This window comes from Larimichthys crocea, chromosome XVI, assembly GCF_000972845.2.
Source record: "Larimichthys crocea isolate SSNF chromosome XVI, L_crocea_2.0, whole genome shotgun sequence".
In the NCBI taxonomy this organism is placed as follows: domain Eukaryota; kingdom Metazoa; phylum Chordata; class Actinopteri; family Sciaenidae; genus Larimichthys; species Larimichthys crocea.
The window spans coordinates 1,469,078-1,481,126 of NC_040026.1; the positions used below are offsets into that span (position 1 = coordinate 1,469,078).

The window sequence follows — 12,049 nt, forward strand, 5'->3', positions numbered from 1 at the left end:
CCTTTTCTGGTTCACTGTGTTTGCTTCTTTGAAAATGAACGATTGGAAGGCTCAGCTTTCCCAGCTTGATAGAGGACACCTCCACCTATAAAACTGATCAGATAGCTTTTCAATTCTCAGTTTTTAGCCATACTAATGACATGTCTCGATTGCATGACTGGGATGGAAATGTTGGTTGGTTGGTCTGTCTGTCACTACTTTGCAATGTTCAATGGATTGCCACAAAATATCTCTTTTTTGAATGAAGTAACTTGACAACAGTTTGGTACAGATATTCAAAATCTCCAAGAAAATGAATACCACTGTGCTTGGCGCCCCCAACAGAAGATGAATCTTAACAACATTGCTTTTCCTCAAGTGCTACCAGTTGGTTGAATGTTTTGGTTCAGAGAGATTGGATGGATTGTCATGAAAGTTATTGCACACATTCATGTTCTCTGATGAATGATAATTTCTTTAACGATGCCCTTACTTTTCATGTTTGACAATATACCTTAAAAACTAAAGACATTCCCATCAGCCTCAGCTGTACTTCGCCTTTAGTGCATGATAGCACACTAAAGTAAGATGGCAACAATGGAAAACTTGTTAAGATGTTAACATAGTCATTGTGAGCTTGTTAGCATGTTGTTGTAGTCTTAAGTTTTCCTTTCTTTCTGGTGTTCAGTGTAAGTAAATGAATAACATATCCACATTCGTATGTGGCTGTGTACTTCAAGTTGTTGTTTCTGGCAGGGTACTTTATGTTGTAAGTTGATGGAAAATCAACAGAAGTCACGAACCAGGTTCACGTCACTGTCTAGTTCTTGTCTGATTTCTCTCGTAGGCCAATGAGGAGAGGAACTATCATGTGTTCTATGAGCTGCTGGCAGGTATGAACGACTGGGACAAACAGGAGCTCTACCTGCAAGGAGCCGAGACCTATTACTACCTGAACCAAGTACATTACACATCAGTGAATTAATCTTCATCTCTGTTTTTTGTCATCTTCCCCTCCTCTTCACTGATTAAACATGTTGCTCATGTATTTCTCTCCTCTAGGGTGGTTGCTGTGAATTGAAGGGGAAGCAGGACAAGCAGGACTTTCAGCTTTTGGTTCAGTGCTTTGAGACCATCGGTCTGCATGCTGATCAGATCTCTACCGTCTGGGCAATCCTCTCTTCTATCCTGCAGCTTGGCAACATGTGCTTCAGCTCCTACGAGGTGCGTTTGTGTAGGAGAGAGAGTGAGGATTAGGCAGATCAGACACTGATATCATATGTCGGGTGGTGTTCTTGCTTCAGAGTGAATCGTTTGAGGTGGCTCGTATCTTCAGCGAGGCTGAGGCCAGGAGGGTTGGCGGCTTGTTGCAGATTTCCTCTGAGGCCCTGCAGACTGTCATCACACACAGGGTCACGGTCAGTAGTATCTCATACACCAGTCAGTCACTGTTCATTTTTCTGTACCATGTAAACTGATAAGCTTTCTGGTTCACAGGAGACGACCTATGACAGGATCTACTGCCCTCTGTCTGTGGAAAGTGCCATAGAATCTAGGTAAGAAGGTTTACTTAAACTTGGGTTCAGCTGGATGTAAGTGCAATAACAGTGTGCCATTCGTTCGTCCTTCCATCCATTCATTCAGTTTTCTGCCACGTACCTATGGCTTGGTTTCAGTTGCAGCAGGCCAAGGATGGTAATCCTTCTCCCAAGCCACATCCTCTAGTTCTTCCTGAGTAATCACAAGGCATTCCCAGGGAAAATGTATTATGTAATCACTCCAATATGTTCTTGGTCTATCATCTCCTTCTGGCCGGATGGACCCAGAATACCTCCACCTAGATGCAGCCCAATCACACCTACATAAACTACCTCAACAATCCAAAGGAGTAGTGGTTCTACGTCTAGATGTATGGAACTTCATTCTTTTTTACGTAAAGTTCCTGTTTATAGGTGCCTGATTTAGCTCTGTTTGCCAACCCATGTGAAATAAAACATTATGTGAATCTGGAATATGCACAGTGTTGATGTTTGCCATCAATGGTTCCCTCATCACTCCCCACAAGGAAGCACCATGCAATCACCCTGTCTGAGTTTATTTCACAACAATGAACAACTCGCTGTATATTATCTCTCTTTTAGCTACTTACAAGAGAAATCAACATTTTGTGTCAAATTATTAATTCAAAAATGTCTTCATCGTGTCACTGTGGTCCTCTAGAATTCATGATCAAAACGATGATAAAAATGATGACAGAAATAACAGAGTGTAACTTTATAGTTATGCTTTATAATGTTAGCTTTAACTTTTGTCGTACAGGCAAAATGTAACACATGGTGTCTCATTTCATTGCTTCTGTTCATTAGACGCAATCAAGCTCCCACGTGATGAACTCCAACCTTCAAATCTCACTCCCTCAGATTGTAACACAGGTTCATCATCAGGAGTTACGTTGTAACAGCTGAATACTCCACATGATGAGGACATCATGATAAAGACATCATGGGGTGACCTTGATGTGTATAGTCCTTGAAGTAGTTTTAACTTACTGACATGTCTTGCAGAGATGCCATTGCTAAAGCCTTGTATTCAGTGCTGTTTGACTGGTTGCTGGAGCAGATCAATGACTGGCTGAGCCCCACAGAGATGGACAGCACCGTGGGAATAGTGGACATCTACGGGTTTGAGGTTGTACTTCTTGCCTGGACTGAGATCTGTAAACAATATCTAAGCATCTGCTTGTGATGCTGGATGTGACATGGCAGCTCCTCTGTGTTCTCCTGCAGGACCTCGGGGTGAACAGCTTTGAGCAGCTGTGTATCAACTTTGCCAATGAGCAGCTGCAGCACTTTGTTAACAAAGCAGTCATCTCCCAGGAGCAGGTCAGTGGTTGCATACTAGATCCATGAAGATCGACTAACCCTCAGGGTACCACTTTCTAATGAGCCTGCTTCATAAATGGTCGATTAGCTGGGAACAGTGACTTTATCATTTACTGATGCTCTATAGATCAGTTCTAGCAAGAACGTTTCAGTTGCAATGTACAACTGGAGAATTGATGGATTTTAGTGAGAACACATTTTAATGACTTTGGAAAATATGTTTATTTGCTTTCTGTGGATGACATGAGGTCTGTGTGTTAAGTCTGAAGCCAGAACCAGGAGGTGGTTAGCCTAGCTTAGCATAAAGATTCAAGGCAGGGCAAAAGCAATCTTGACTCTCTAAAGTTAAAACATATAACTCAGCACCTCTAAAGCTCACTTTTTAACACGCTGTTTCTTGTTTCATCCAGACACAAACAAAAATATAAAAATGAGGTTGTGTTAGAAACTTATGACTGTTTTCTTAATACACTGTTAGTTAGACCTATAGAGAAAATAATAATATATTAGGTAATATATAAACTATATAATAAAACATAACAATAAACCACATCTATCATATATGTCTGCTAGAAACAGATCAGATCTCAGCTTTGAACCGCAGATCAATAAACCGTCTCCATAATCAAATCAATCCTCTCACATTCTGACCTGGAAAAAGTCATTCATGGGATCATTTTCTCCGGACTAGACTGCTATAACTCTCTCCTCTCTGTCACTAACTAAAGGTCACTCTCTCACCTCCAACTAGTTCAGTTACGACTGATAAACCCTTTATTAAGGATGACTTCAGAAGGTAGTTTCACTTGTATTTCTTTGGAATAATCACATTACAGTGAAAAAGACATTAAAGGACATATTGTATGGCACCTGATCAAACTCAACTCCAGCTTCACAGCTGTAGTGTTGATTTGTAGAGGACAATATGTGCTGTCTAAATGAAGAAAACTGAACTCTAGTTTTTAATGTTTTGTAATTACAAACATAAGTTTTAGATTTATGCATGTTGAATCACCTTCCCATGCAGCAACAGCAGCAGTAGCAGCAGTTTCAAACTGGGATCTGCTCCAGTCCAACCTGCTCCTGCAGGCGAGGAAAGTACCTGCTGCAGCAGTTCAGACCTGCAGATGTAAAAACATGTCAAAGTGTGCACCATCTACAGACAAGGACGTAGCTTCTTCTCATTCCCTTATGCTAATTGCTCAACAGTGTTCTGGCTGATCATGTTACTGCAATCACAAACCCAAATCCTCAAACTTTCCTCTTTAACAAAATCATGGATTGCATCCTGAAATATCAGCTATTGGTTATGTTAATATGTTATGATGGAGGACTGAAGCCAGGGTTGTCCTGCAGGAGGAGTACAGTGCAGAACAGATCCAGTGGTATCCTATGGCACTCAATAACTTCCACTCCTGTCTGGAGCTGATCTCCTCAAGACCACACGGCATCCTCCGCATACTGGACGACCAGACCTGCCTCCCCCAGGTACACACACACACACACACACACACACACACACACACACACGCACACACACACACACACACACACACACACACACACACACAAAACAGAAAACACAGGTACGATGAGACATTGTATTATTTTCATACTTTATGAATCAGCACCTTGTTATGGACAAAGAATGCCCCATGTTTAATGAAATGGTTTATATGACAGTACACCATGAATATTAATTTAGAAAAAGAAATTACATTCAGAGGAGTTATGGCACAATATTACCAGTTTGTTCTACATCTTACTTTGTGTGAGAACGTGTAAAACGTTATAAAGAGTCTGTATGTGTGTTGGTAGCTTACTGTGTTTTCTCATCAGGCCACCGACCATACCTTCCTCCAGAAGTGCCACTATCACCATGGGAACAGCCCTTACTATGCCAAGCCCAAGAACCCACTGCCAGTCTTCACAGTCTATCACTATGCTGGAGCTGTCACTTATCAGGTATTGCATCGCACCGCAGTGTGCAGCAGGTCTGTCAAACAGCAGTGACAACATTTGTATTTAGACAGTTTGAAACACACTCTCTCTGCAGGTCCACAACTTCCTGAATAAGAACCACGACCAGTTCAGGACAGAAGTGGTGGAGCTTTTCGCCAGGAGTCGTTTAAAGGTGAACTGAAATCAACCCTCACAGAGTGATGATATGATCTGAGCCTCTGCATGCAATCAGATTACATCAGATCAAATTCCAACTTTAGTTCAAGTTCAAAGTGCTTTACAAGGAACAAACAAACTGAGACTCATAAGACAAAAGAACACTGGGAAGCTAATCCACAAAATAATGAAACAATTAGACGAAAACACAAGTGATGAATACGGTTTGATTTATTATGATGAATGAAAATTGAAAATGGTTATGTTATGCTTAACATAACCATTTTCAATTTTCAGTTTTAGTATTCCCTGTATGCTGTATATGATTTGTCAGACTGGTAAAAGTGTCTCAGTTTATTTATATACTTCTTTATTTCATGTTTTTTTTTATGTTGCGCTTATGTTGTGTTGTTGTTCTCTCACACGGAAATGATCGTATCATACAGTAATACTGATTTCTGTATCTTGTTGTTATGACTGAAATTTATTTTCTCTGATCAATTGTTTTTTCTTCTTTGGTTTAAGAATCTTGCATCGTGCACTTATGAGACCTTTTGATATCATTACAAGATGTTATAATTAACAGAGCCATAATTACAACAGGATGTGTCATATCTCTGTTTCTTTGATCTTGTAATTCAGAGATATGGATATTATGAGTTCTTACTTCAAGATTCAAGATTCAAGGAGTTTAATTGTGCTTTTATATTTGACACTGTACAGTAACTAGCTGTAGTGTAATGATGAGCGTACCATTTTGAGGCTTTTACTGTATCAGTTGATCTAAAAACATATCCATAACCTTTTAAAAACACTGTTACACTGGTGAACTTGTGACTCTGTTTGTGTGTCAGATGGTGTCGGAGCTGTTCCGAAAGGTTCAGGATGGTTACATTCAGCAGAGAGAGCTGGGCTGGAGAGGGAAGGGCCTCCGCCAGCAGCCCTCAACTGCTGCCTCACACTTCCTGCAGTCCCTGACCGAACTCACAACCCGCCTGGAGAGGTACCAACGCGCTGACCAGACTGCCTGATACTGAGCTGTCATTTCCAAAGTTGTGGCTCAGCGTGAGAGCCAGGAGAGTGTCACTAGATGGGATACGGTTTCACTGCATGTGTTTAAAATCAAACAGCTGCGGTTGGTGGAGACTGTGGCTTTAGTAAATGTCATGGAAAGAAATATGAGAGTAATGATAGTTTGTAATGTTTTCATTTGGTGTGAATCATCACTGAAAGAAATACTACAAGAGATTCACATGCTGAGACATATCGTAAAGGACTGAAATCAGGATGGTTCATGAAAATCACACATATACATGCAGTGTACTGTTCAATACTCCTTCCACATTCCTAAAGTTATCAGCGCCTCCTGTTGGTGCTTTTTAGATATTTCATTTCAGTTCTATAAAACAGCTGCACAACCTTCAGATGCATGTAGTTCTGAAGTTTTCTTATGAATAACCTGTGTCAATATTTTGTCTCTTACCTTTTAGATGCAAAACCACTTTTGTTCGTTGCCTGAAGCCAAACTATGTGAAGGTAATAACAGATACTTTACACTGATGTTAACTAGTATGTTCAATGTATGACAATATCTCACATGTCTTCTGTTAGCTTCCCGGGATCTTTGACATAGACTATGTGTCAGGCCAGCTGAGGCATGCTGGGATGCTGGAGACCATCCACATCAGAAAAGAGGGTTTCCCCATACGGATACAGTACTCCTACTTCATTGAGAGGTTCTGCAAACACACACACGTAGCATCACAACACAAAACAGTATGTATGTATTAGACAAGATTAGATTCATCAATCTTTAGAACATCACTTTAGATCTGAAAAATGATCCCCCAAAAACCCTTTAAGAAAAAATCAATGGAGAAAGCCTCAGGAAGTGTAGCAGAGAAGGGATCCCTCTCCCCGAAAAGACAGACCCAAAGTTTAGCAAAGTGACAGCTGAGGGGAAGAGGCTGTTCCAGCGTCTGATGGTCCTGGAATGCAGAGTTCGTAACACCTCCCAGGGTGGAGGAGGGGAGATCTAGAAAATCTGTGGCCTGGGTGAAGAGCCTCAATGGAGTACCAGTGATGCATTGGGTAGTTTTCTCTGCTGTGATTTCTCATCCAAGACAGAGCACTTCTGTGTGTGTGGCTCTTGTGTTGTGCCTTCTTGACCAGAGTCATCAAAGTGCTGAGGGTCTTAAGAGAGGTCCCCACATGGGTGTTCTGCCTTTGGTCTTAGTCCACAGTGAACTCTTTGGTCCTCTTGGTGTTGTGGGGCAGGTTGTGCGTCAACTCACCACACCTCCAAGTGCTGGACCACCTCCCTGTAGGCCGACTCATCATTGAAGATGATCGTATTGTCTGCAAACTTGATAACGGTCTTGAAACCATGTACAGGTATTTAGTTGTTGGAGATGAGGGAGTAGAGGATGCTGGTGTTTAGGGTACTGAACTGAAAAGCATTCTTAAATAAGTGTTGTTATTGTCAAGGTAGGTGGAGGGTAGTCCTAACGAGGTGGTGGTTAAAATCTCAGATTGTGTTGTGATGTGCGGTGATGTGAATGCTTCGAGAATGCTGGAGCGGGAGATGGTAATGGTTTATGGTTTATGGTTTATGGTTTAGGACTCAGGGGCAGGGGGTGAGAACACCCAATGTGTCTGTAGGTTGCTACGTCTGTACTGTCTGTGGTATGTTGATATGTGTTTATGGTGCTGTAACCTTCCCTATCTCTAAGACAAATTTCTCCCTGGTGGAGACAAATAAAGAAACCTGAAACCTGAATTGTAAGACAAGCCAGGACCAGCCTCAAAAACACTTCATGATGGTGGGGGTGAGTGCAGCAGTGTGGTTATGGTTCGCTGGCAGAATTTTGGCACCAGCGTGGAAGCATATCGGGAAGGCTGCTTGCGCAAGTCACATGCAGGTTGAAGTCTGGTGGTCTGTAGGGAGCACAGCCTCTATGGCACATCCTGGTTGTTCCTGTCAAGGCGGGCATAAAAAAATTAGCTTGTCAGGGAAGAAGGCGTAGCTGGTTGGGCCTCAGTCCAAAACCAGTCCCTACACCTTCATTCATATGTGTATGAAACCCTCTAAACTGAGGCGCAGATGGGAGAAAAAGTTCATCTTATACTGTCACTAATATGGAACAACCACATAAGAATGCATGTTAGTATTCTAACGTTTGTTGATAAGCACTAAACACAGTTCACTTGAGGCTGATGGGAATGTCATTAGTTTTTTAGATGTGTGGTCATAAACCAAAGTATTGGAGACATTTGGCTAGTTGATGGCACTCGATGAAAAGTCAGAGGATCACCAGTTATTATAATGCCTCCAATATTTTTTCACTCATTATCAGATGACAGAGATACAGTATTTATTGGATAGTGTTTGACATGCTCGTGGTCAAAACCAAAAATTTCAACCACATGGTGGTTTCAGACAAAATCTTCTAACGGACCAGAAGAAGTGACGGTGGTCAAAAAAAATCAGGTTCGAAAGAATGTGAATGCAACCAACAGAGTAGAGTCTGATGTCTGTTTCTATTAGCAGTGATAGGTCAGCCGGGCATGCAGGTCAAGCTGATAGTCAGTTTTAAGAGCACCCTCTGCTGGACTACAAGACAAACTACTTCAAATACTGTGTTGCATGTATAGACTGTAAAATTAAACTCAAACCTGTTCAATGCCAGAAGATTTATTTCATGTCCAGTCCAACGAGTAAACGAGGTGTCTAACAGTATCCATGGAGATGAGTGTTTATTGCTATAGCTGACCTGTTCTTTTATACCGTTGCCCTTGATGCAGGGTACCCAAAAGTGTGACTTTGTCTGGAGTGACACTGTTAGAAGTGACGTTCATGAGTCATCATGCATACATTAACAAACTCCACTGCATGTCTGCTCACCCGCTCCCATGACCACATCACCGCTGTCCTCCACTGGCTCCTGATTCCACAGCGCATTCAGCTCATAACTCCATAACCCTCCATCACCAGGCCTCCCTGACTTGCTCCATTGCCACAATCTATCCCGTAGGCTCTGTTCATCTGATGCAAACCTCCTGACTCACCAAGCACTGAATCTGGGCCGACAGAGCCTTCTTCTCTGTAGCTGCCCTACTCCCTCTGAAACTCTCTCCCCAGACACATCAGTGACTGTACCGACCTTCCAACATTTAAATCTCTGACAAAAACACACCTTTTTATAAATGCTTTCAATGTTTAGCGTAGTCTCATGTGTTTTTAGTGTACTGTTTTATGTTGTTTTGCTGCTATGATTTTTTTTTAAATGTAAAGTGTCTTTGAGTATTCAGAAAAGCGCTTATAAATAAAATGTATTATTATTAATATTATTAAATCACCTGCCTTCTTCACATCATCTGATGTATTTAAGATCTTCAGGAACACTTTGAAGACTGAGAGTGTGTTTCTGTGTGACAGATACGGGGTTCTCCTGACCCAGCGTTTGAATGAGGCGACAGACAGGCAGCAGACGGTGGCTCTGCTGGACATGGTTGGTGCAGAGGAAGGACAGTACCAGCTGGGACTCACCAAGGTGCCGCCTAACTGCCCATTCGTGACACTGATTTGAAGGTGCATATTAACATGTTTAGATGTGTGTTTGTGTATGTTAGGTGTTCCTTAAAGAGCTGCTGTACCAGCAGCTGGAGGAAAGGTGCAGCAGCACTCAGACCTGGGCTGCCATCATCATCCAGAGGAACATCAGAGGCTTCCTTTGCAGGAGGAACTTCAGGTTCTTCAAACAGAAAGCCATCATCATCCAGAGCCATATCCGAGGACACCAGGCCAGGTACAGAGAGAGGAGAGGAGACGAGAGGAGAGGAGTCAGGGTATCAAGCTACAACTCAGAGACATAATGTGCAGTTTGACCTGAGAGGGGGCATGAACTGATGTGATTTTTCTGTCATGTGTTCAGCAACAAAATGACAAAATAAAATAGTCAGTACTTTTAGTTTTAGTCCCAAGAAGAAGAAAAAAGTTAAGAAAGAAGAAATAAACTTTTTATAAAAGAAGAATGAAAGTAGGAAAGGAGGGAAAGATGGAGAACATGAAAAGTGACGCAATGCACGACAAAATGAGAACAGTAATTAAACGAGGAAGAAAAGAGAGGATAGAAAAAAGAGAAATAAGAGAAAATATGTACAGAAAAACATATAAATAAGTACAGAAGGACGAAATTAATTAAGAAAAAGAACGAAGAAGGAAGAAAATGAACAGAGAGGGAGGAAAGGAAGGGAAGAGTTAATAAAGAGATCAACATCAGCAAAGTTTTATGAGCTTTTTTTTTAAAGTATATTTTTGGGCTTTTTATGCCTTTAATTGATAGGACAGCTGAAGAGAGACAGGAAGCAGGGGGCAGAGAGAGGGGAATGACACACAGCAAAGGGCCGTCTGATGCGGGATTTGAGCCGGGGCCGGCTGCAGCAAGGACTGTAGCCTGCACAACCCACTATGCTACCGACCACCCCAAAGTTTTATGAGCTTGTCTTCAATTGAATATAAAATTTTATTTAAGGTTATTAAAGTAACTCGAAGAGCTCTACATAAAATATTTATCAAGAGGCGTTAAGATAAATTATAAAATAAAAGACAATATAAAGAACTGGAAGGAAAATATATAAAAAAGAATGAAGCTAAACTGAATAAAAAGAGAATAAACAGGAAAAGTTCAGTGCAACAGTCAGGGCCGTGTCTAGCTGTTTGGGGGCCCCTATTTTGTCAAACTCTGAGATTCCAAACCTTTTCATGCGATCTGTGGCAATCTGAAGACAGACTAGTCCTTCCTCTACTCAGTATCCAGTCAGCTCACATTAAAGAAAATGTGTGCAGTGAAAGTGTGTTTGTAGTGCAGAGGGAGAAGAATACAAGAAAAGCCAATGTTGAGAGGTTAGGTTAGGTTTCACCTGAAGACTGAATGAGGTCACAGAGTGATATACTGATGTTGAGCACTGCGTGTTTGTGTGTTTGTGTTTGTGCGTTTTTCTGTCTGTGTGTTTGTGTGTTTGTGTGTCTGTATATTTGTGTGTTGTCGCCCTCTCTCTTCTTCTAGGAAGCACTACAAGCGTCTGAGGCAGTGCATCACCCAGTTCTGGGCAGTGATGATGATTACCAGGAACACCATCAAGAGACGGCACTGGAGGAAGGTGAGAGAGAGAGAGAGAGAGAGGGAGAGAGGGAGAGAGAGAGACAGAGAGACAGAGAGAGAGAGAGAGAGAGGGAGAGAGGGAGAGAGGGAGAGAGAGAGTCACTGGTTGTGTTTCTTGGCAACCTGATGTTTGCTGACTTTATTGTGTTGTAAATCTTTTCTCCTCTTACACAATACCAGCAGCTCAACACAACAGCTCATGAGTTGTAATCGTAAAAATATGTCCATGCCCTCTCTGATAATAATATAACGCTGTCATCATGTTTGTGGTCAAAGTGTAGTTTTCTTTTTCATTTCCGCCCAAATAACTAATTTACTAATGATTGACACTTTACATCTACGTCATAGTTTCTTCACTCAGATTATTATTTCAATGATTAATGGACTTCTATATATTTATATATTTATAGCCTGTGTGTGCATGCAGTGTGTGTGTATGAAAGCAGTGGAATGAAGGGGTGGCAGTATGTAGGTTACATTAGTTATTGCTCTGTTTGCTGTGTGAAAAACACAGTGGTAGGTAGCTGTATGGAGGATGGTGTTGTATGTCCACAGAGTGAAGGACAGTTTCTAGAGAGAGGTGTCACAGGTGAAGTGAAATGTCGTCTCTGAGGACCAAATTAAACTCCATCCACCCTCATGAAGTTAAGATGGAGGCAGAAATCTCAGAGACACATTTCATAATTTGACAGAAATCTCCCTTCATATCTTTCCTCCCATGATTTATGACTTTGTATGAAGGATTGATAGGAATAAATGTTTGTTCTAAGCTCTGAGACTTTCTTTTTTTAAAGATATTTTTCATATGTATAATTACAAATCAGAACGCCTCACCAACCTCAACCTTGGTACGGTAAAAATAAATTGCACAAGTTCACCTTTGGTTACATCTGAAAAGCAAAATAA

General features: G+C 41.4%; 1 protein-coding gene across 1 annotated transcript in view; it reads left to right on the plus strand.

Moving 5' to 3' along the window:
* The window catches only part of myo15b (myosin XVB), a 44,141-nt gene that overhangs the window by 7,918 nt on the left and 24,174 nt on the right, over positions 1 to 12,049 (plus strand). Inside the window, exons 9-23 of the mRNA XM_027289430.1 lie at positions 827 to 872; positions 1,042 to 1,203; positions 1,284 to 1,397; positions 1,477 to 1,535; positions 2,544 to 2,667; positions 2,766 to 2,861; positions 4,218 to 4,349; positions 4,701 to 4,826; positions 4,918 to 4,995; positions 5,834 to 5,982; positions 6,470 to 6,515; positions 6,591 to 6,715; positions 9,418 to 9,532; positions 9,612 to 9,787; positions 11,048 to 11,141. Of these exons, the coding sequence (XP_027145231.1) occupies positions 827 to 872; positions 1,042 to 1,203; positions 1,284 to 1,397; positions 1,477 to 1,535; positions 2,544 to 2,667; positions 2,766 to 2,861; positions 4,218 to 4,349; positions 4,701 to 4,826; positions 4,918 to 4,995; positions 5,834 to 5,982; positions 6,470 to 6,515; positions 6,591 to 6,715; positions 9,418 to 9,532; positions 9,612 to 9,787; positions 11,048 to 11,141 (1,642 nt within the window). The remainder of the gene's footprint in view (positions 1 to 826; positions 873 to 1,041; positions 1,204 to 1,283; positions 1,398 to 1,476; positions 1,536 to 2,543; positions 2,668 to 2,765; positions 2,862 to 4,217; positions 4,350 to 4,700; positions 4,827 to 4,917; positions 4,996 to 5,833; positions 5,983 to 6,469; positions 6,516 to 6,590; positions 6,716 to 9,417; positions 9,533 to 9,611; positions 9,788 to 11,047; positions 11,142 to 12,049) is intronic.